The 25,494-nt window shown below is 39.1% G+C and overlaps 2 protein-coding genes across 13 annotated transcripts in view; both read left to right on the plus strand.

Moving 5' to 3' along the window:
- The window catches only part of CBFA2T3 (CBFA2/RUNX1 partner transcriptional co-repressor 3), a 53,869-nt gene extending 43,122 nt beyond the window's left edge, over window positions 1–10,747 (plus strand). For 9 of the 11 annotated variants that reach the window (XM_072422636.1, XM_072422642.1, XM_072422635.1 and 6 more), the window contains one exon: window positions 710–10,747. In XM_072422636.1, the coding sequence (XP_072278737.1) occupies window positions 710–986 (277 nt within the window). In that variant the 3' untranslated portion in view covers window positions 987–10,747. The remainder of the gene's footprint in view (window positions 1–709) is intronic. The other 2 variants (XM_072422645.1, XM_072422644.1) reach the window with 2 other exon arrangements.
- Window positions 1,945–24,890, plus strand: PABPN1L (PABPN1 like, cytoplasmic). Of its 2 annotated transcripts, none has more exons than XM_072422647.1 (9): window positions 1,945–2,085; window positions 16,791–16,996; window positions 18,278–18,380; window positions 19,125–19,280; window positions 20,291–20,358; window positions 20,983–21,089; window positions 21,594–21,681; window positions 23,396–23,511; window positions 24,610–24,890. In XM_072422647.1, the coding sequence occupies exons 2-9, from the start codon at window positions 16,829–16,831 to the stop codon at window positions 24,647–24,649; spliced, it is 846 nt and encodes a 281-aa protein (XP_072278748.1). In that variant the 5' UTR covers window positions 1,945–2,085; window positions 16,791–16,828; the 3' UTR covers window positions 24,650–24,890. The 2 variants fall into 2 exon arrangements, with proteins under 2 accessions (XP_072278748.1, XP_072278747.1); XM_072422646.1 differs by lacking the exon at window positions 1,945–2,085 and adding an exon at window positions 11,649–15,781.
- The last annotated feature ends 604 nt before the right edge of the window (window positions 24,891–25,494 follow it).

Raw genomic sequence — 25,494 nt, forward strand, 5'->3', positions numbered from 1 at the left:
TATTACACAGCGCTGTACAAAGTCCATAGTCATGTCACTAGCTGTCTCTCAAAGGGGCTTACAATCTAATATCCTTACCTCAGTCATACAGTATGTGTTTATTACAGTCTAAGGACTATTTTTGGGGGGTAGCCAATTAACCTAGCTGCATGTTTTTATGGAATGAGGTAGGAAACCCACAGAAATACGGGGAGAACCTGCATACTCCTTGCAAGTGTCCTGGCCAAGAATCGAACCTGGGACTTACCTCTGAGCCACCGTCCTGCCCACAAAAGTTCAACAAGAGTTTGGAATGGCTGTCGAAAATTTTGACTAGTCAGCTCGATATGTATTTGTAGGGTCAGCTGCTGATGTTGAATGAGAAGACCTGGCTTGAAATCTGCATTCTAATTAATTCCAAAGATGTTCTGTAGGGTTAAGGTCAGGGCTTTGAAGACACTCAAAACGCATCAAAATATGTCCTTAAGGAGCTGGCTTTGTGAACTCAATATTATGGAGGGGTGTTCATGATCTTTTGACTAAATGTTGTAATTTGTACATAACTCCCAATATGCCCTGACAGTGATCATCAACCGAGAATCACTGCTTACCAGCATTAAGCCTTAGTGAATGTTGGATTTATTGGCTGAGACAGATCTCATGAGCCCTACAATTTTGTGCTTATTTTGCATATATCACTTTCAGCAAGTTTTTTTCTCCTATTTTGTAGAGTTGTTGGAACTGCGGCCGGAAAGCAAGTGAGACCTGCAGCGGCTGCAACACAGCGCGATACTGTGGCTCTTTCTGCCAACACAAGGACTGGGAGAAACATCATCACGTATGCGGCCAATCCCTGCACCACCCTTCCAGTGCGCCACCAGCACCAACCACCCCTGCTACACCTGCAGCCAGCCCCACCACAAGTAGCTCTGCCTCTCGTTCTGGAACCCCTGCCACACCCCTTCTTCTGGATACAGCCTCACGCTAATGGAGACCTACCGCGATAAATATCTGAGGACGGAGACCAACCACTTCAATGCACGAAGTGTGCAGTGGTCAGCCTTGCTGACATATTCCAGTTTCCATCAAGACTTTACCTGACCCCCCTCTCTTGTCTCATTCTGGGTGGGCTAGGACCTGCATGTCAGTGTGGTTTGGTTTTGGCCGATATGACTCTAAAGATTACAAAAGGCCCCGTCTTGCCTCTTAATATAGGAACGAATATCCGTAGAAGGAGGTACAGAAGATCGTGGCTTGGGGGATGTTAAAAAAAACTGCTCTTATATCTTTGGCTTTAACTGAAATTGAAATCCAAAAAAATCATAAACCAGATATACAAATGAAACTACCTTGCTAGATAGCCAAGAAATGTCCAACACCAAGAACACCTCTTAAAAAGAAATCCAAAAATATTGAAACCCTAACCCAAACTTTTTTTTTTTTGCCAGCCCTGCCAAAGTCTGGTCCGTCATGGCGGGAGGAGTGGGAGGGAGTTTCCTGGATTTAAAACAGGAAACTGCAAAGTATTCTGGGAGTTCTGCTGGGTGCCCAGCTAGAGGAAGGACACCTTATTTGAACCAATGCTAAAGAAGAAGTGCTCCAAAGAGGCACCACCATTGCTGCACTTCCAGATTGATCTCCTCCTACCTACCTCTCCTGTAGCAAATGCCTCTTGTGTTGCTCGGCTGTTCAGGACCCCATTGCTCTCGTCCAGTTCTTGGATTGTCTGAGAGGAAATAAAAAAAGGCAACTAGAGACATCGTTAAAACAAACAATGAAATTATGTATAGGTGTCTCCGGATCAACCAACCTCTGCTCGCCCCAACGGCCTGCAGTAATACCCCAAATATAATTATTTAATAGACAGTCATGGACAACACACCCCATTGGGGGGGACTGGTGGGAAGTGAATCCGGGGCCCCACCTGGCTCACAGACTTCAGCCCACGTTTGGCAAGATTGTACAGTTTTTTTTTCTTTTATTTTCTATTTATAAAAGCAAAATGAAGAATTCCCATGTAGGGGACACGAGTGCAATATAAAAAGTGCAAGGCTACTGATGGATCGGGGGAGTAAGCTGCATATTTCTAACAACCATAAAAATAATGTAAGTGGGCAGGAAAAGGCAGCAAACAGAACGGTGACAAATATGAAGCTCTCTTGGTCTTTTGTATTGATGGAGTGCAATGGGTTGACAAACATAGTAAGCATTAGCAACCAATCATGACACAGATTTTGCTAGTCTGCTCCCTCCATGACCTAAAAGCTGATTGGTTGCTGTTGGTTACTTTAAGAAATGCTTTTTGCATTGTTGGCCCCATGAAAGTGGCTAAAGAAAGAATTGATGTGTTACCTATGTTAAATGGACTTGTGAGTTCAGCATAAGAAGTATGTGATTGATTGCTGTACAAAAAACAGTTCTTCCTTCAGACACTTACATAATGGCCTTTGGAATAAGCCCATATATTCTTTCAAAAATATCCATCACAACCCATTGTTAAGGGATGTGGAGACGTATAGCATAGTTCACATTGGTGGGTCAGAGTGCTAAGGTAACTGTGACTTTGCAGCCATGGCAAAACTTGATCATGTGATCCATAAAAGGAAAACTATCATTCAGCTTTGGTTATTAAAGTGTCCTAAGAAAGAGTTTTTTTCATCAATCATTGCAACCAAATACCTTGTGCTTTACTTAACCCATACTGCTGCAAAATAATAAAATAGGGATTTCTATAGGTTTTCATAGAACAACAGTTCTTCTTTAAGACACTTTGATATGTAAAGCCCAAATTGTAATGTCATATTTGTAAAGCCATAAAGTAGATTTAAATATCCTACCAGTTTATTAAACTTTGTCGCCATAAACATTATCTGTGTGCCAGGGAGAATTCTGATTGGCTGAATGTACCTAACTCTTTTCATTGTTTTTCCATTTCACCACGTCTATCATCTCCTAAGACCCTTGCATTGACAAGCACTGAAATTTAATTTAATTCTGCCTGGTCTTCCCTGTCATAACTTTTTTTTTTACTCACCACATCCCATTGCATTGTATTGCAATAATTCGAAAATCCAAATTCTTTGGAGATAACACATAATACAACAAAGCAGGACACATAGACTTTTTTTAAGTAGCACTGTGCACAAGGCAGTAATGTACTAAATAATTAGCTGCAGCTGGACCTTTTTTTATTTTTCTAGACCATTTAAGTTATCGAAACTGCTATGTTTGCCACTAACTTCCTGCTATGCCACTGGGAGAGGAAGTGGAATCTCCCCCAATGGGGACAAAAACTGCAATAAAAACCTAATAAAAAGTCTAACCCTTCCCAACTCACCATGCAAATCAATATTATATGAAGGGGGTATCCCCTTCCAAATTTTCTTTATAATGCTCTATCTAAATCTAAAAAGGTTTAGCATGCACCCAGTTGTCAGTGCTCATTGGTCAATCATATCCATAGATAAAAAAATACTAAATATTGGATCTGGATCTGATTCTTTCTGCAGAATTTTCAGCCCTAATCAGATTTAAGTTTTTTGGATATTGAGGTCATTTTTACTGTCTCACTATGGACTCCAGTGTTTGAATGAAATAAGTGAGCACCAGCAATCTATAAATATAGGTGTGCACCGTCATATATAAGACTTATGTTTGCTTTGCCACCTAACCACATCCACCATATTAGCCATTACCATGAACCAAGCTTTCCACAATTGCACACAGTACATTAGATAGAAAGTCTTCTGCTCCCAATGCTCATTATAGGCTCCAAACCATGTTCCATGAAAGCATACTGAATACCATGCTCCTTTATGTTATTCCCGTCCCATGTATCACATAGGGCTTTGGTGAAATGACTAGTTTATAGTAATTTAAACAACTGTGTATTACATGTTGCTCTAAAGGTTCCTCCAAAAGCCTGCCTACTGTGCAATAGTTCTTCTTTTACATTTCTCATAACTAATGTGGAAAATAAAACCTGGGGATACGCCAAAATATCCTGGCTATATAACGGAATTGGCTTCAACCTCAATTCCACTTTGGTTAGTTGTACCAGAATAACTATGGCAATTACTTCTAGGTGACTTCTGAAGAGAAACCATTTCCATTAGGAAATGCCCAATTCCCGTCCGTGTCTTTATTGGCTTATCCTGAAATTCTACCCCCTTACAGACAAGTACAGACCTAGGAAACGCTTCCTAGGTCTGTACAATGTCTGTAAAATGCCAGTTTAACCAAAAGAAAACTTGTACCTGATTCAAGAAACAGCTTAGTGGGAAGCAAAAAACTTTGTGCAGCTGGGTTGGAAACTCCTGCTCTGTTCATCTGCTGCTGAACCATTGCCAAGTAGTGTCATTGTGGGGGATATAGGTCAACAGAGGCAGCTGTTGACCATTCCCAAGAGGAGCCTAATAGTAGGAAGTTATATATGGGACATTTTTATTATATGGGCCAGACACATTTCCATATGAAGAGCATAGATTTTGGCATTAATTATGGTGCCCATATATATTGCTGTAGTTAAGTATTTACTCTAAGAAGAAGTCCAGGGAAGAATAAGGCTCCAAGGGCACCTGTCACATGGCATGGAAGTCTATTGGAGGACCCCACCAATACATGTTAGATTGGTGGCCCTAAATAGAGATACTCCCTTATTCAGATCAGATCATATGACTTCATGGAGCTGAAAAAGAAGCAGGTGCTAGAGGAATGCAGACTGAAGTGTGTGGTGCACTTGTTAGGAAAGTTGATTTTTTGTGAAGAAGGCTTTGTGTTTTATTTAGTTCACTCCATATATTCACACATTTGTCTTGAGCTCATAAAATACATCCTAGTTTACACATCATCCATCCAAGTCCTCATTTTTTTTTTATTTGCATGTAAAAAGTGTGAGTCAAGAAGCCATGTTGCTAAAACAAAACCAATCTTTCATTATAGTAAAAGATCCTTATGGCATACTTTGTATGGTGGCACCAAGAAATCTTTACCTACCATTAAAGGTCCCTCATGGTGCTTTTGTCTCCATTGCCAAAAGTTCCCCGTTCTCCCTGATTTGAGCTGCGTTCTGGCAAAATGACATGACTTCAAGTGCTCAGATTCCGTCTTATGCCTGATAAGATATATCTGAGACCTCTCCAAAACTATTTCAGTATTGCCAGATTCCCTTTAAATCCTAATAATTTAAAGCTCTTCACATTGATTGTGACATTGCCATCATCCTGAAGTCTAGCATATGTGTGTGTCCTGCTATCAACTGCACATGTGCACAGCTTCATCAAATAGGAAATGTAGCCGTAAATTCTTAAAGGGTTATTTTATCCAAATTTGGTTATGGCCCGAATCACGAAAATGCCAAGGAAAGGGATTCTCCTTTATACTGAGCATGGGAGGTGGGCAGAGTTGGGAATATTATAGTTGGGATCTAACTGCACAACTTACCTAAAGTATAGCTTTGCTTTATGAACGAAACAGCCAGATATTTCAAAAAGTTGTAAGGTGATTGAACTTACCTGAATCCGAAATATCTGACTTAGATGAAGTAACCCTTTAAATTGCTTGTTTAGTTGCCCCTAGTGCCCCACCCACTGTGACACCTCTATTTGTCCTATTTCTGAATAAAGAATAAAAGCTAACACCTGATTGGTTGTTATCGACAGCGCCTTTTACTAGTTTTCCACCAATTAATTTTGTTTAAAGCTCTAGTGACTCCTGCTGGCCAATAAAGAGAAAAACAAACAAAACGAAATTAAGGGTACCTGTTTCACCGCATCAGCAGCCGCTTAGTATGTTGAGGCATTATTTTGCCCCTCCTGTAAATGATAGGCATATGTTAATAGGTTGCACCGTATTAAGTTGTACATTTATAAATCATGCAGCGTAGAATTGGATTACAGCTATTAGCACGTCGTCCATTTTGTTAACCTGCTTTATCTCTCGAGTCAGATACATAGGGATGGACATATTGCCGAATTTAAACTTGCATGTTGATATTTTGAATTCAGCTGCAAATTGTATTGAAAACTATGGCCACCAACTTTTTTGTCTTTTGCATAGCCCTAAATTAGGGGGTGCCAGTATTCTGTTGTAACATTATCTCTATTCTTTGAAAAACCTAAAAATGTTCACACGTAGTTTTTCTTTAAATCAAAGTTATAGTTGGGAAAACCAACTATAAAACCAACTAATGCTAATTCTCTGCCAAATTTTAAACTTAATTGCAAAGCCACTGAACATGGTATTGCCACTACAATTGGAGGGGAGGTCCGACGTCCTTGTTTCATAAATTATAGTTAATTTATAGGTAAAAAAAACTTTTTTAAAACCAGATGGGGGTTAAATTACATCAGAGCTTTTTTTTCCTGGCACATTTTCCCACAACACATGACACAACAACAGTTTTAGTGTCATACCATGTTAATGGGCTTTGTAATAAATAAAAAAAGTTGTTGGCCATTGACCAAAAAAAAGTCTAAATCTCTGAATTTTTACTGTGACATTCAACTCAACTGAATAGTTTTGCCCTCTAAAGATGATTTTGACCTGGTCAAAATTTCACCGCTCATCCCTACAGATATGAAGGAAAATTTATTTTTATACATCTTATGGAAAAAAGAAAACTGAAAGTAATATATAAAATATTTGGTGTGTGTATAAAGAGACAAACCTGCCGTGTCTTTACTACTTCTCTAATTTCCTCTACTATTGTATGTTTGGACGCTCTGTAACCTCCATTGCTGTTAAGGTGACATCTATTTTTCTAGCATACAATTGTCTCTTTGTTGCTGTGTATTGTGACTTGCTCAGTTATTTTACCCATGTTTGCTGAATCCATGCAGGCTGGTACCCTGTTCCTATCATTTGCCAAGTACTTCGCTATCAAATCATGAAATTCAGTCTCTTCCCTACTTTAAAGCAGGATTGGAGGAGTTTTCAACAGCTGGACATTCAATCACAGCACGGATTACTGCCCTCGTATACTTTCTTGCACTACCTCTTAAGTTCACAGCCCTGTATGGAACTGCAAAAAGGCCACGAAAGCTTCACATTTATACCAAAATGTCATCGTGGGAAAGGATATTGGACAGTCCTGGAAAATTCTGTCCTAGACTTTTTACTTTAAAAAAATAAGCAGCTTTAAATATATCATACTATGTCCCAAGGATTAGTGAGCAGGGACTCCAAAGTTGGAGGCTTGTTGTTATCCCCAAGAGGTCGTAGCTTTAAAGATGACAGCTCTCTTGCTCATTTTTAGATCTGCCGAGGCCTCCATAAACCAATACAGATGTACATTTCAGTGGCATCATGGAGAGTATGTGGCATTTTCTTGTGTCACACTGCCAAATTGCATCAGTCCTTTTTTCTCTGTCCTCGTTCTATTGTAATGTTGGAGAAAAAGCAGCAGTCTTGTAGTTTCTGAGTCCTGAATTTTGGGGTCTAAATGTTATTTATTTATATTTCCTTTTTTCTTTATGCTTTACCTTCTTCCAAAAATACACTGTGGTAGACTGCAATCAGAACGCAGTCCTGCAACCATAATATTGCTTTATATATGTGGCATAAAATACACTCTATGGCCAAATTGTATGTGGACAACCTTCCAAATATTGAATTCAGGTGTACAAAGATTCTTAAAAACTTGCTAAAAAACGTTTTATGGGCGTGGCATAAAATGGAATGCTGATTGTGAATCAGGCGTTTTCATCTAAAATCAATACTTGACCTCACAAATACCCTTTTGGCTGATTAAGCACAAATTCCCATAGGTACTTTGGTATAATTTCTTACGAGTGAAGGCTGTTAAAGCCACAATGGAAGATGGGGATGGCAAATTTGTATTAATGCCTTTGGTTCTGGATTGGGATATCCAACAAATTTATATATAGGTGAGATGGTCTGGTGTCCACAAACATTTGCCCATATAGTGTACACAAGGTGCAAGTATCAGGGCTGTCAGACTTTTCCTCACTTCACTACTTATGAGTTACCAGAACAAGAACGCAGAGTTGGTCGAGAATTTGTTTATGTTAGTGACTCACAAAGTAGTAAGGGATTGCTAAGAATGACATCCCCAAAGGTTCCACTTTAAAAAAATATGTTAGCAATGGCAGCAACCATATTTCTGTCTTAACAGAGTTTTTTATTAAAGGTCAAATTCATCCAAAATGAATGTGTTTGTTTAGAGTGGGCACAGGTGGGTTGGATCTCTTCCAAGCTTCTGTCATGTCTGTGAGATATCCCTGCAATAATATATATCTTTTCCCTTTAATGAAGGCGTCACCCTTTCCTTTATGGTCTTTTTTTTTGGTTCTTTAGTCTAGGAAATCTGATGAAGAAGCCTAATTAAATTGTCTGGCTTTGTATTGACAGCTAGTAGGGATGTACTAGGATTTTGGGTTGAAGTTCCTAAGATATACAGAACAATATTATGGTGCTCAAGCTGCCATGAACTATAAAACGATCATAGATAATCAAATCTCCTAAGCCACATACACACTTGCAATTATAATCATTGGAAAAGATCTTTCACGATCCTTTCCAACGACTAAGCACTCCACGTTGCATGAACGTTGTACATATAGCACCGTTCTGCTCTATGCAGAGGAGAGGGGGAAAACGACAGAGTGGCACTCCACTGCACGCTCTCCCACTTCACTTGCATTACGATCGTTCGACGCGCGCTGTACACATTTGTCTCAAAGACAGATTCTCGTCCTTGCCCTGAGCTGATTTTTGGGCGAGAACCAATAGAAGTGTGTACGTAGCTTTATGCTCCTAATGACCACCAACCAATGGAAATCCAACCCTTTGTTTATATTAGCAATTTGCCAACTTACCAGTTGGTGTTCATTCACAGATTCCTGAATATTATTTGGTTCATCAAACTGGTAGTAAACCATATAGAGGTGAGTTAGCCCTTTACTAATCACTATGATTTTACCCAAAGCTATAACGGAGTCATAGCCCTATACAAACACATAGTGATTGTATGCCAAAACAATAGTCATTGATTGTTTTGGGTGAGAGTAGTAATGAACAAGCTCTGCACGGACAAGCTGCTGGCTAGCCTGGCCTGTTCTGTCCTATGGAAAGGGGGAGAGTAGGATGAGCAGAAGGCAGCCCACTGCATCATCTCTAATAGTAAAGCAAAAGATGTTGGTCACTAACATATCCAGCAGGGCTGATCACTAAACAATGTTGTAGAATGTTCTGATGTTCATTTTTCACCCAGGATGACCATAAACAGTTGTCTCAGATGACAAAAATCTATTAACTGTAAAAATATATTAATAAAAGTCAAAGCCCAACCCAACTGACTAGGAAAAAGTCACACCCTCAGTATCTTGGGGTGTCTTTTCTGCAGTTACCTGGGGGGGGGGGCATAGACAGCAATAAATATCTTAATATGTGAAAGTTTTAACTTTTCTGTACTCTTACCAGTAAAAAAATGGTTCTTACTGTGGGAAAATTGCCTTCACATCATGGTACCTCTGGGAAAATCTTTTTAAACACAAACATGAATTCTGGCTTAACAGAGGTTTAACCCTTTAACACTTTAAGACAATTCAGATTGGATACACATTAATGAACATTGCATTAAGTCAGCATATTTTACAGACGTGCAGAACTTGCCATTTGCCCCAGTGCACTTTGTGCTGGGGTTAAATATGCATTCTGATCCAAAATTAATGATCGGAAGTGACCTTTTTTTTGGGCTTCAATTGGTTGTGGAAATATTAGATGTGTATAAGTGATCAAATATAGCCAATCAGAAAAAGATCAGAATTCAAATCACTTTATATTCCAGAAAATTTGAAGGACAGTGTTTTAGGATGCCTGACCATTTGATTACTGATTGGAATATTGACTGGAGCAGTCGGTCTAGCACAAAATTGGCACTGGATCTGCTCCTGTGGCCAAAGTGAAACCAGCCAATCAGAATTTACCAGCTGTGTGTGGACAGATCTTATGAATTGTGGACCAGTTTTTACCAATATCTTATTTTGGCAGCAAATTGTAGCTACGCAATATAACATCAAAGGCCAGTTCTAGGTGATATTTTTTTTTTTCATTGCTGCTGTTGAGTTTTTTCACATTACCTAATCTAACATTATCATTACCTTTCACATTACCTATATATGTAATATTCCATCAAGAAAAATTTTCATTATCAGGTTCCATAGAACCACCCACCTGCCTTGACCAGTACAAACTTGATGGTGACCTAATCCTTTGGTTGTTTCTCTTTAGCGCAGAAGAAATAACTGTCTGGTCTGTTAAGATAGGGAAACATCTGCAGGGAAACCTCCACATTCATGATTCCGTAGGAAGCCATCAAGTGATTCAATATACTGGTGCCCACCCAGAATAAAAGTAGTGTATGCCTATAATAAATTACCTTTAACTTTTCCTAATGATGAGTTATAATTCCCCCAATCCTACATGCCATTGCTATCTATCACAAGCAATTCTTTCCTAATCTTAGATATTCTAAAAGTACTATAGAGGTTGGGGTTCCATCAGCTGATCTTGGGGACTCTTGCTTTAAGAAGACTTCTGAGCTGAATTTGCCGAATGGAAAGGATAAGTGTGTTCTTGTTGGGGGAGGCAGGGTCTTTAAGGCCCCAGCAGACACGGAGCTGCGTATCTTTGCATGCTAGTATCTCAATGTGTTATACGTCTGATCTGTGGCAGCTGTAATCATTCATTCAGATCAATGTCTGTTCTGTGATCTGTATCTGTGTCATAAAGGAAAGTTTAATATAAAGGCTCTGTCGTTTTTTTGTTTTGTTTTACTTACTAAGGATTGCACAAACTATTACAAATACCACCTATCATTATCTGGCACCAGGGGTGAACATAGAGAGGTGCAAGGTGTGTCACTGCATGTGAACCCATGACTCTTATGCATGGACTGTTGGCCTCTGCAGCCAACAGGGGCTCCAATGGCTGCTCAAAGTCAGTTTAGCAAGGGGACCCAAGTCAGCTTTGCACAGGGGCCCACTTTTGGCTACCATCTCCTCTGTCTTGCGCCATGTACATATTACAGTCTACACCAATAATGGGAAACCTGTTGAGTTTTGGTTCTCCAAAAGGCGAAATAGGGCAAAACAGGAAAAACAGCCCTGACCACCAGACTACATTAAAAATTAGACATGCATTACTTTTTGAAAGTCAGTGCAAAAATGCATGTAGTTTTTCTGTAAATCAAACTTAAGATATAGTAGAAAAAAGCCACCTGTCAAATTTGAAAAGCCTATGGTATTATGACCAGAATTCTTGTAGATGTCATTTAGAACGTTTGGAAATGTTCCAAATAGTGTTTTGTAAGTCAAACTTAAAGTATCCTAGGAGTAATTTGAATAGCACTAGGTCCTACACCTCACCAATAGAAGTGGGCTATGGACCATATGTGTATATGATTGTAACTAATCATGTATTGTTTTTATACATTAACAATACATGATAATAATTATTAGTAATATAAGTGTACAACAATTGCACAATATATTTTACCAACAAAAAACCGTGCTGCTTTCCTTTCTCTTTTTCATAGGTTTATGTGACTTTAGGGTTGGCATTTATCTGAATACTCAAGAAAAGAGGAAATGTCCACTGCTCAAGGACTGCAAACAGAACCAGCATCTGCACATTTTACAGCTGGTACTATTACCACTCACTGCAGCCCCTATTCATTCCCTATGGGGGCTGCCACGGGGAAACCCTACATGTAGCATCGCCCCATGTGGCAGCTGTTCCTGGCATGAGGAAGTGGTAAATGTGAATTAGCAGAACTACAAAAAGATGGCATCTTATATTATGCCCAGCTGCTCACACTACAACATGGTTGTGATGTTTTTTTTTTCCCATTCCCACATGTAAGGACACCGAGTGCTTGGAGGGGACCCACAAGAACATGGGGGGAACATGCCTTGACCGGGCCAGGTTTTGAACTTAGGGCTTTTTTGTGTTAGACCTACAGGGTTTTTTTTAGTGCTGGCAGAGATTTGAGACAAAACAACAAAACATTGAAGGCCTTCTTATGTTTGTGTATAATGTCAGCTTCGCCATTGCAAATGTCACAGGGGGTGTTTATATGTGCTATCTTCCTATGCACCTATATATTTTATGTTTAAATTGTTTTGAAGTGGAACTAAAGTCTTTTAAGAAATGCCTCAGCTGGCCAGTGCTATAAGATCTACACTAAATATACTTTAATTTCCCCAGAGCTGCAGGCCAGCCGCCATTTTAAACCCAACCAGTGGCTCTTTACTGAGCGGCCTCCTTGCCCACAGGCCATCATCAAATGATCAGCCCCTGGTTGCCATGGTGACACTGGGGGTGAGTAGTATGGTCTGAGGCCTTGTTTACGTCCAGTGGTTAAGGTACAATAAGTGGGAGAAAAATAATGTCACTGACCCCAGAATGCAGCGGTATTTAGCAGGAGACGTCCACAGCACTGACCCTTAATAAGGAGGAAAGGGCAAGTAAATTTTTCAAATTTGTAGGTTAAATTGCATTGAAAAAAACTCTGTAAACAAACTAAAGGTTATATGATTACTTGACTATATTGGCAAATTAGCCAGCAGAGTATGGGTTCACTTTATCTGCCATCTTAATGGGGGCCCCTTCTACCCCCTGGGCCCCATAGCAGGACCCTGAGCCTTTATGGCTATTGCTATGCCTCGTACACTTACATAAACCTTAACACTAATCTAATTCCTCATAACTAAAGTCACCCCCCTCTGCAACATGCTCATCTTGCCTGGAAGTAGCTAAACCCCCCCCAAAAAAAAATAAAATCCATCTGATCCAAGCTGTCATCTTTACATACAATCGTGTAATTGTACAAATGTAAAAAACATTGTGCAATGGTCACAAATAGAAAGGTGCTTTCATGATTCTCTCAGGTGTCCAAATGCACCTATAAAAAGTCAAGATTGCAAAGTATTTCTACTGTTAAATGACACCCCTGCAGTACAGTCAAAAAAATCTAAAAATACTCTGTAAACATTCAAAGAGATGGAATAAAGTGACACTAACAGATAATACATATATATATATATATATATATATATATATATATATAGTCTTCTGCAATAGGAGAAGAACCAACCCTTCCATTCCTTCACCGCAACTTCTGCCACTCACTTTGGGAACGTTAGCTGTGTTTCCCAAGCTTTTTTAGTATGGTATCAGCTAGACCAACCTGAGAGCCACAAATTGCTAATCGTGTCACTGTCTGTATCTTTCTGTCATTTGCAACCCCTATTTAATGTACAGCGATGTGTAATATGTTGGCGCTATATAAATACTGTTAATAATAATAATAATTTCTCAGGAAACCCCAAGCAACCTCTGTAAAAATCCTACGGTTTTATGGAACCCCGGTTAAAAAACAATGATCTATAGCCAACCTTTTCGGTCCGGCGCACTACTAAAATTACTGGCTCCTGACCGCGCATGCATGTGGAGCCGGGTGTCACTCAAAGGGGAAGAAACCTTCCCCATAGTGACTTCATGATTACATAACCCCTGCCACTCTCCCATCACAGGCTCAGATCAAAGACACAGCCAGCTCATTTCCCCGAGCCTGGGATCTGCACGGGGATTGTGGTCTGCGGCTCTGGTCGGTGCATCCCCCCAGCGGGGTCCTTCTCCTGACCCTGCCGGGGGGTGCACCGATCAGATCCGCAGACCACAATCCCTGTGCAGATCCCAGGCTCGGGATTTTCTTGCGGACCACTGGTTGCCGACCGCTGATCTATAGCAGACACTTCCAAGAATGATGGATTGCCGGAGTCGCCTGCTGCGAACTGTACTATTGTCCTCTGACTCCATGGCACTACCATATCCTGTAGTGATGTAGGGGGTCCACAGTGTGCGGAGGGGGACACAGGCAACCCAATATACCCAAAAGTGCAGAATTTTGAAGAGTGTGATCGAGGCACGGAGAACTATGTTTCAGCGCAATCAATAAGTCTTCGGGGCAGGGTCCTCTGCTCCTGTGTCACTGACTGTATTCGCCTGTCATTTGCAACCCCTATTTAATGTACACTGCTGCGTAATATGTTGGCGCTAAATAAATCCTATTTATTATTATTATTATTAGTTATAATAATAATAAAATAAAGGGATTGCCATTGTTAACCTTATAGGAATGATAGTGACCTGACCATTCTGACTTTCTAATCTGCATACCAATGCAGGATCAGTGACTCCAAGAACTAAATTACTGATCCTGAACATACATTCAGATTAAAATCAGACTGAAATCAGCACTGCTGATCTGCATTTTGTTTTGCAGCAGTGAAACATTGAAGCAGTTGGGGTTTCTAGATAGCTAGAACACTGGAATGTTAAGAAGTAAAGGTCAATGATGGCAGTTCCTATATTCTCATAGTACATATTGTTTAGAAGGAAATCTGTTTTTCTGTATTTTTGGAGACAGACAAAATGGCGGAGGTGCAGTACAGGTGAGTATTAATGGAGGGCATTTAAGAGGACCTGTCACAGTGACTGATTAAACAGCTATTGACATATCATGGGAATTCTGTTGCTGCAATATGTCTGCAGGAAGCAACATGTGTGTGTAATGAGAAAGGATGCAAGTCTTGTTGATGATTGCAATCTATACAGAGGATTTTTAAACAGAAACACATAAAATGATCTTCATGAAGCTGATCTCTTTTACAGGTTTTAAAAACACATGGCAATGATCATATATTCCCATTTAAATGGAGTGTTCCCAGCTCTACTGATTGGTTGCCATGTACAATGAGAACAGACAGTGATAAATAAGGCCATGAGCGTTGGCTGGCTGCCCTCTTCTCGCAGGCTGCACCTGGCCTATTAGAAGCTGTTATCTGACAGGTGTGAGCATCGCATTAACCCTTATGATACCAATTTTCTGTAGCCAGGGGATCCTGCGCTGGGATTTGGGAGCTTTCCAGGTAGTGAAAGGGTGAATAGAAGAGCCTGTGCAATAAGAGAGGAAGATGAATGAGAATCTCTCCTTTTCAGCATGTAGTCAGAAGATCTTTGGCAGATTTACTGGTGTGAGTGTCATGATACAAGCAGGTACCAGTTCATTAATGAATAGTGCAGTTTAGTTTTCAAGCACCAATTCTGTATAATAACAGCTTAATATAGCAGGATCATCATGCATGCTTCCATTTATATAAACTAAAGGTAGCATGGTCTTTCTGTGTAATTAACTGAGCAACTGTTGTCACCACCAACCTTCATTTCCTACATAGATCTAATGTAAGGTGCTATTTAATTGTGCTCAGTGCACCTGCAGCTATTCCCCATGATCATCTGAACCTTTTTACTGACATGTAATTGCATTCTATATAAAGCTTTACATAGTTGACAAATATTGTAAAATGTTGGCAGGATGTCTCGCTACGTGCTCTGAAGATCCAAAGTGCTTAATGAATTAAAGAATTAAAGAAACTCCAGCTGTGATATCTAATAGAAAAGTACTTGCATTGTAAAATAAACATGCCATATATTGCAGCTTACCAATCTTTAGATGTGGTGGCTGCTTTAGTTGTTTCTTTCTGTTTTTGATATAAATAAATTCTGCCAGTGTAACCATTTATTTCCTAGGCTTACTCAGTGTTGTCACTGGGGGCTGTATTCCTGATCTGGACTACAAACATTGCCTACTCGCCTCATCTCCATTACATAGAAGTTGCTTGTAGTTCACAGTAGATAAGTGAGTGTCGGTTCAGTGCACAGGAAGTTGCAAGGACAAAAGATTTTTGATGAAAACAACAGCCACCATATTTGACTAGTAAGTTCAATATATTTTAGGTTTTGTTCTCAGGTTAAATTTTTTTTTTATTATTTGAAATGCCTCCCCTTTAAAACTATATGTAAATATAGATTTTTTTTTTCATTGTACTGTAATTGGTAGTGAAACTTTCAAATTGCCGTAAACAAAATGTCTTGGGTGGGAGGGGGTCCATTACTTTGGATCCTTGGGAATAAGGGAGAGTAATGAGGTATTGTGTGTGTCCAATTATTTAGGCTGGCTTTATATCTATGTGGTTTCATAGATGCGTGGTGGAGTATGCAGTCCATTTTTATTAATAGACAGTATTTATATAGTGCCAACATATTACGCAGCACTGTACATTAAATAGGGTCCATTTATTTGAGTGAGCTGCCTAATGATATACTACAGCATTTTTAATCTGCTAGTATAGTATGTTGGGTTGCTATTTAGAAAGAATGATATCAAAGCACATCAACACTTGCAACATTGTGGTGTGGATCCTCTATTAAAGAAAACCTCTTGTTAGAAAATTTGGAAGTTATTTGCATTTCCTTCTGAAAAATAATGTTTTGTTATCACATAGTCCACTCTCTAATCATTGCTACATTAAATATATAGGACTTACATGGTAAATATTAATACACAACATATGCAATTTGTTATTATTTATGTACATAGGCATAGCCAATATGTACTTATTACATATACAGGTTATGCTTCTGCTCTTTCCTAGAAGTCATCCACAGCACTTCCTTTTGTTCCATTAAGAGAGGGAAGAACCGTTTAACTAGAGAGTGCTCAGATAATGCTGCATGAGTGCCACTCATTCATGGGCAAAATATGCACAGCCTATGTAATTCCCTAAAGACAGTCTGGGTAAAAAAAAGAATGTGCAAAGCAACTAGGAGAGGACCGTTTTCACTGGATCCAGGAGGTGTCCAGGGACCGTGCTAGGCGTTGAAGAATTAGGGACCCAATTAAAAATCCCTTTTCACCAGTTTTCTTTATTTTATACTTTTTGCAGGCCTGAGCTATAGCAGAGTGTGGGATGTGACGTGGGATATGTCTGAAGAAGTTGTCAAACCAAAGCTCGATGTGACGTGGAATATGTCTGAAAAAGTTATCAAACCAGAGCGGGATGTGACATGGGATATGTCCCAAAAAGCTATAAAACAAGAACTAGGACTAAGTGAAAGTGACCATGGTGATGAGTGTGACCCGGATGATCCCGTAAGTGCTGTCGGTAAATGCCTTATACATTATGTGTAAAGAGGCAGATATAACAATATATATACATTACTTCCCATGAGCATGAGGTCCCATCTCTTCCATAGTCTGTAATCCAGTTTGTCATCCATTTTTTAACATTGCTTACTTTTTCACCTTGCTTGATGTACAAATCTTTTTGGATTCCTTTTTTTTTTTTTTTTTTACCAGATACATAACTGTTCTCCCCACCATCCCTGCATAGATCCCAGGTGAACTGTATTTTGCAGGATAGTACTAGTAGACAGGTGACATTTGAATGCAGACTGCCCCAGACAAAGCCCACACGATATTGACCCTCCTTAACTTAATGAACTGAAATCTATAAAAAAAAAAAAAAAGGGATAGTCAGACCGAGAAGGCAATGGGTAAATGATGCTGGATGACTATCAGCCAGGAAATTAGGGGGTCCCTATTACACATGTTGCAGCCTCTGTGAGAAATGCATTTAATGCAGTGAAATCTGAGAAATAAACTTTAGTACAGGTGAAGACCCTGACTGAATGAATTTTGCAGTCATTGCTTACTTGGATGATATGTGAGATCATGTACCTGTGGGCAAGGCTGGATTTGTACTTTTTATCCTTTAGAGTAGGTCCCATTTGCCCCCATTGCCTTAAAAGCAGGCTCTTAATTGTATTTTATGAACGGAATGTTCAGGACATTAAAGTATAATTTAGGATGCAGAAGATAGAAAAGCTTACTATTAACTCCCACAGGCAAACTGGGGACATGCACATGAAGGGTGAAGGGGAATGTACAAGCATGGTGCAAGCTGGGGAACCTATCACAGACCTTCTAGCCGTACTATTCTGGAAAGTACAGTGGCTTACAGCAGATTCAGAGATTACAAATTTTGTACTGTAATTGCCAAACAGTACAGTTGGAAGGTCTTTGGTGACACCCTGGGCCAAGGTCTGGGTGGCCTTTTTAGGAATTCTGCCCTGCCAAAAGGTAAAAAGATAAATTTGGAATTGATCCCCTTCATTTCAAGTAGTTGTTTTTGTTATATGGATTGTCTATTTGAACTGTATAACTGGCCTTTCCCAATAGGTCCAAAATTACCATACTTAACTAAAAGCAAAGAGATGGCTATATATATATATATATATAATTAGGGTTACATGGGGCCTCGTTCATCCTAAAGTGCCGAACAGTGCTAGATACTTCTAATATAAGGCTCATTGTGCTGTGTATCATATTTGAGGTTGCAGAGGATCAAGCTGACCACTTCTTTGTATTCAGGAACTTAGGGCCATCAGGATGCGTGTACGGGAGATGGAAGAGGAGACGGAGCGCCTAAAGGATCTGACAACAGATGACATTTCTACAGGCAGTCCCACCAGTGGTAAAAAGTCCTGACCTAAATCCTCCTAATGTTGATAATGAGGCACAATGTAACAATATTGGTAACATGGTGTTGAATGACATTATTATGCTCCATTATGCATATGTTCAGGCTTTAATTGATTCGATCAGAGCAAGGACAGGGAAGTGTATTAGGTACAAACTAGGCATTAACCGCTTGCAAACACCATTATTGATGCCACCTCCCTGTTCTTCCTCTCAGGGACAATTCAGTACCTAGTTATCAACTTCATAGGCTGACAACTGCTAAGTAATGTAACATTGAATATTTTGTTGCTGCAGTACATGCTATCACTTTATCATAGAGATAAATTGTATTTAAAACGAGTTAAAGTAATCCTAACTCAAATTATTTGGATTTTACTTTTGGATACAGCTGGAAATAGGAGTTTATTCTGACCAAATATAATGCCAAAAAATCAATTTCGTTATATTTCTGAACCTATTTGGTCAAAAGAAACTTTTTTCCAGTATCTAAAAATCCTAGGGGTTGGCAAACACCACCTGACCACATGACTTTAAGGCATTATTCCTGGGTGGACACTTCTTCTTGGAGCTATAGCAGGAAGTGGTTAAAATCCATGTCATGTATTTATTTTCTCCAGATTTTCTTTAGTTCCCACATCTACTTCACTACATCTTACCAAGCATCATGAGTGGTCATGAAGGTTTTCTAGCAAAGCAAACTCTCTCTAACTGTTGGCAATCATTCCCTGTTTTCCAGAACAGAAAAACCAATCTCTTCAATGCACCCGCCGCCGTGCAAGAGGAGGAGGTTTGCGGCAAATTCCCAGGGAGCACTGTTTTGGGTACAACCGGCAGAACCCATTTAGTCCATCATTCACAGAGAGACATTTGCCTTTCTTTGGCCAGCCTGCAGGTACTCCTAGATAATACAATAATAACTTCTTTTCATATTATCCTTATTTTACAAATATGTATTACAGGAGCTTCCATGATTCAATGTCCAATATTCTAAAGGTAAAGGTATTCTAAATGTTCAATATTCTAAAGTCCAGCACTAGCACTGCACTTGACCACTTTGGGATCTAAGAAACGCTAAATAGAGGTGCACCTTTCCTTTGCATTATGTATATGTGCATAGTCCTAAATAAAAATATATAGCCCTTCCCAATTATTCAACTCAAGTAAAAAATGGGCTTTACACAGGTAAACAACCATATTCTAGATCATTAGGTATTAGATGTGCTCCCAAGGAAGCCCAATAATGCAACACATTGGACTGGGGCGCAATGGTGACATTGGTATTATGTAGGTTCACTTGGTATGAGCAGGAACAGATTTAAAGTGGGCCCTGGGAAAATTTGAAGTGGCCACAAATTTCACATCATTTCAGCTGCCTGCACAGTTTCCATTCTGTTTTTTGGGCCTTGGAAAAGTGGAGGCCATGGGCAACTGCCCAGTTTGTCCCGCTCTAAAACCCACCCTTGGTACAAGAGTACCAGACATTCAGTATGCTTTTTGATCCTTTAGTGCCTTAAGCACTCTATTTATTGTGAAATATGGTTATATTTATTATGAAATATGGTTCTATAAGTTATCTGTATTAAGCACATTTTTGTTTTAATTTCTTCAAGATAGGTGTAGTACTGTAAAAAAAAATTATTGTGTTAAATCCTAGATCTTTTTCATTATTTTCAGACATTATTTTATGTTGATGTCATGTAAAGACAATACCCAGCCAATCATTTTTGATGTTTTAAATGCCTTGGTGTGTTTTCTGACCTCATTGTTGAAGATTCCAAAGGCATGCATGTTCACTGACTGAGTGCATGATGTATTGTTGAACCTGCAGTTAGGTAATGGATATTCAAGTATTTGCATATTTTAACAATTTCTGTAGCAGGCAATTTGTGTTCTTTTTCTCAGGGGTTCCCCATCTAATGACCGCAGAAGAGAAGCGGGAGATCGATAAACGCTCTATATATGTTGGGAATGTAAGTGTGTAAAAACCTTTATACAAATATTAACTGTTGTTTTCCAGATTATATATTTTGAATGTTATTGTTTAGAATTTGTTGTTGGTGAACACACCAGTCTTTCAGCTGTAGGTCTCATTCCACAGTCCATCCTTGCAGTTTTCTGCCTACCCGTTCCTTTATCCTGTGCTACTGCATTTTAGATTGGCGGGCATACTTATCCTGCAGTATCCTGGGATAACTATGTTTTATATTCTGGAAGGCAGCAGATTTCACATCAGTATGATGAGGCACCACATCTGGGCACAGGCAGAAGAAGTATCAGGTGAGCAGTGAACAACGCAGGAATCACAAAGATGGTAAATATATTCAGTGGTGGACATAGCTAACCTAGGGCCCCTGTGCGGAACTGACTTGGAGCCTATGTGCAGCAGCATATTTTGCACCTCCCAATTTCCACCCCTGATAGTATTACTTAAAAACAAAAAAGGTAATTAGTTACTACCAGATGAGGGAGGAGGGGGATATGGAAGCTTCTGACTATCAGTGTGGCAGCAGAGAGATCAAAGTGTGACCTACAGATGCTGGAACCTGGCCTGGGAATTCTCAGGGTGTCTCTCTCTTGTATTGCTAATACTGTAGGTGGATTATGGAGGTACAGCCCAGGATCTAGAATCTCACTTCAGTAGCTGTGGATCCATCAACCGGATTACCATTCTATGTGATAAATACACTGGCCACCCTAAAGGGTAAGAGTGATTGTTTTGTGCTGTTTGTAGTCATTGTATAAAATACAATCTGCTTTGCATGGCTGGCACATTTTAAAGCTAGAATCCAAGTAACTGTGTAAAAAAAAAAAAAAATAGATTAGAGACAGAGAAGTGGTTAACAAACTATCAGTTATTGGTAGATACTTAGATTGAAGATCCCAGAAGTGGTTCAGTTGCAGATAAGTCAAACTTTTAGAAGATTTTAAACTTCAGTAGAGAAAGTGACAAAGCTTTGCAATGGTAAAGAAGGTAGAGTTGGTATCTTGGGGGATGATACCTGTCCACTGTGTTCTGTAAGATAGAAGATGTCTAAATGAACCCACTGGGTTTTCCCTTACCCCTTAAAAAATAAGTTTTAATACTGCACTAAGACTTTCCTTTATAAAAAATCTAAATGACAAGCAAATTGTGTCAAAAACCTATTGTACTGTGTTGATTTATGTCGACAATGATACTTTTTTTTTTTTTTTTTTTTCCATTCAGCTATGCATATATTGAATTTGCAGAACAATGCTCTGTTGAAGCAGCCATAGACCTGGATGAAAGTGTGTTCCGTGGAAGAACTATCAAGGTGATCCAATTGGGCTGGGGCTCCTGCAACCATCCATCATACTGTAATATGTGACTGCATTTTCATCCATGAATGGAGACTGAATGCTTTCACCACAGTCAGAAAAGCAGATGGTACCCAAAACAGAATGCATTTGGTTTCTTGCATCCCTAACTGTATAGACCAAGATATATTGTAATTGGTTCTGAACATAAATCTGTTTTTGAGGCTTAATAACTGGTTGGTTATTAGCTGATTGGAATCAACCAGTAATTACCAATGACAGATATTCTGCAGGTTCTTTAAGGGCAAAAGGGTCCAGATGGCCCTTATGGTCTCTAATAGCAGAGAATCTGGCATCTTTGTGACCCCAATCAATACTATTGATTGTTTAGAGCCAGTACAGGCTAAAACAGACCATAAAGCAATCATGGTCTGATTCACCTTTCATAAGGAAGGTTACCTTGTGTTATTATCACATTACTCCAAAACTATAGAGAACTGTGGACCCATAAAGGGTCAAATGGTGTATGTTACATGTTTATTAGTGAGGATAGTTGGAAAGAGCCCCTTTTATACTAAGTCATATAACCTGACAGTGATGTGGTGATATAATTAACTTCTCACCTCGATACAGTTGATGTATTACTCTTTCATATTTGGAAAGTTCACACTGTACTTAAACAATCCAGAAACTGGACATCCCTGTGCTGCTGAATGATTGGTTATTGGTACCTATCTTGGCTATTGGATCATGATTAAGTTAGTCTGTAAATCACTTTTGAAGCTTGGTTTAAAATTAGATCCGTAAACTACTATATGATGATGCATCTTGTCTGTAGCCTGGGGCTGTATAAGAAGCAGATCGGCAATAAGTTATTTTTATATATGAGACAAAAGACAAAACAGTATTTACCTAGGTTCTACCAGTAGTATCTGGTTTGGTGCCAAGCCTATGTCCAAAGAATTAGACTGTACCATAGGATCAAAAAGGTGTGGGGGAGAAGGAGAGAGAGAGAGAGAAGGATTTTTTTAGGCACAAAGAAGTTAAAATATATATAAAAACAATAATTACTTTATTAGATTTAAGAGTAGTATTTAAAATGTTACACAGGTAAACCAAAAGTATACCAAAGAATAAAAACGTAGCATGTTCAGTCATTTCGCTCCAGGTCAGAAAAAGCTTTTGTTCATTGGTGGTGAGTGGAAAAGGACAGTGTGTCCGCCACCAGCCACAAGGGGCCCTTAAACATTAAGAAATTAAGAAATTACTCCGCTGAACTACATTAATGCAATACCCTTTTGCAATACAACCAGCACAAGCTTACTACCTTCATAGTAGCCAACTGAATTGAAACTTCAATCACAAAACTTGTGGGTCTATGGGCCTCAAACAAATCCCCTGATGAAACCCTTTCAGGCAAAACGCGTTGGTTTGAGACTTGTTATATGACCCTGAATTTTCACACAAGTTTGTAACCACATTTAGATCTCTAAGCCTATGTTTAGTACTATGTGAAATGACTGAACATGCTATGTTTTTGTACTTTGGTATACCTGTGTACCATTTTAAAAAAACTACTCTTGAATTGATCCAATAAAGTAATTATTGTTTTTATATATACTTCTTTGTGCCTAAAAAAGCTTTCTCTTTCTCCTTCTCTCTCCTTCTCCCCCACACCTTTTTGATCCTATTTTTATATGTGTACTGTTAATATGGCTTTCTGTCTGTCAGGTTTCGCCCAAGAGGACAAATGTGCCAGGAATCAGCACTACTGACAGGGGTAACTTTCCAGGAAGATCCAGAGGAAACTTTCCTAGAGCACAAAGACCCAGAGGGCGGCCATACAGGTCAGTATTGATAGTTTATGGAAATTAAATAAAGCACCACATTCTTTTTTTAGCAGCATTAATAGTGTAATGATTACCCTTTTAAACCAGCTGCACTTTTTGAAAATAGATACCAGGACGACGCACAAGAAACTCATCAAGACATTATTCTACTTCTGTAGTATATTTTTTAGTGCAGACATATAAAAGCAACTATACAATAATATTCCACATTGGAGTTTACTCCATTGTCCCAAAACCAGATTCCCCTCGTCAACCCAGCCCACGGTTGCTGTGTCTTCTCACTTCCCAAATGTAACATCATTAGAAACAACATAAAGCCATACATTGCTTATCCATGTAGAGCCAGTAACTATATTAAAATCAGGTGGACAAAGCACTATACAGGATCTTTTATTAATGCATTCTGTCCTTGGTCTCCCTACAGCTAAGACCTACTAGAGGGTGAAATGTATCAGTGATACTCTGTAAAGTTTATTGACCACCAGTTTTTGATAAAGTTACTAAAGCTGCATTTTGTGTGTGTGGAGGGTTTATTTTTTTTTATTCATGTTTTCAAATGGACATTTTTATCCAACGAACATACACAAGAAGAGTCCTGCTTTGCTGTGTATCTATTTAACACAAGGAATCCAAAGGCTAAGTGTTACTATAAGTATTTATATAGTGCCAGCATATTACACAGCACTGTACATAGTTTATAGTCATGTCACTAACTGTCCCTCAAAGGGGCTCACAATCTAATGTCCCTACCATAGTCATATGTCATAACACAGTATAAGGTCACTTTTGGGGGAAGCCAATTAACCTAACTGCATGTTTTTGGAATGTGGGAGGAAACTGGAATACCCAGAGGAAACCCGCACAAACACGGGGAGAACCTGCAAACTCTATATGCATATGCAGATAGAGTCCTGACTGAGATTCGAACTTGGTAACCAGAACTGCAAAGGCCAGAGTGCTAACCACTGAGCCACTGTACTGCCTAATTGTATACCAAAGAGCACAAGAGTTTGCTTCACTAAAAAAAAATGAAGTTATAAAAATGTTTTTATGCTGTTCCAAAACCTTGTAACCAAAATCCTTGTTTAACCCTAGAGGACGCAGAAGGCCAGGTCGGTGGAATAGCTCATACTGAACATTGAAGGGACAAGATCTAATAAGGATGGCTGTCCAGCACCAGGAGCAGGCAAGCAGAAGTTCAAGTCCTGCTGTTACATGAATGGAATTGTTCATAGTCTCTATGAACCAGAAAACCATGACTGGCCATCATGTGACTGCTTCGGCACTGACTATAATATACAGGAATGCTTGAATGTAAAGTTTTTTGTTAAAATAAAAAAAATAAAAAAAGTTTCTTATGAAATAAAAAAAAAAAACTGCTCCAATTTTTTTTGGCTTGTTCCATCTTTATATTTTAAATGTTAGATTAACTTTACTATCCTGAGAAACAATGTTGGTCCCTGGCTGTTATGCTGATTTGGGTTGCACCAGAAGCAATCATATAAATAGGGAAACATGGCACTTTCTTACACCATGCTTGTTACAGGTCAGTTTAAAGCCAAATAACTAGCATTTGCAGAAGAAAAACAAATGGCTGTCTGCTGTCTGTATTTTTCTTTCATCAGATTTATTTGTAGAGTAGAATAACATAATTCCTGGTTTTGTCCCCCCCCCCCCCCCTTTTCGGAATTTTGGTGTCCCACGCACCTATTTAAATCCAATGCATCCTCTGCTGAGAGAGTAGGTGGAACACAGATGTTTCACTGCTCCTAACAATGTACATCCACTTTAACTAAACTTTAACTCTCAATATCCTGTATACTGAAAGTTCATTTGATGTGGATTAACCCTTTACTAGTCTATGCACCCTTTACATGTATTGTGCATTAACATTTTTCATATCTGCTTTGTTTGGTGCGCATACAACCTTTTCCACCCATTGAATCTTTAAGCTACAATTCATGATAATGATACATTCAA

Source organism: Pyxicephalus adspersus, chromosome 9, assembly GCF_032062135.1.
Source record: "Pyxicephalus adspersus chromosome 9, UCB_Pads_2.0, whole genome shotgun sequence".
NCBI classification, from domain to species: domain Eukaryota; kingdom Metazoa; phylum Chordata; class Amphibia; order Anura; family Pyxicephalidae; genus Pyxicephalus; species Pyxicephalus adspersus.

Coding starts and splice junctions, on each gene's coding strand:
- PABPN1L (XM_072422647.1), top strand. CDS start 16,829: ATGTCTGAAGAAGTTGTCAAACCAAAGCTCGATGTGACGTGGAATATG. Junction 20,359..20,982: donor GCTCTATATATGTTGGGAAT/GTAAGTGTGTAA, acceptor CTAATACTGTAG/GTGGATTATGGAGGTACAGC. Junction 21,090..21,593: donor TACACTGGCCACCCTAAAGG/GTAAGAGTGATT, acceptor TTTTCCATTCAG/CTATGCATATATTGAATTTG.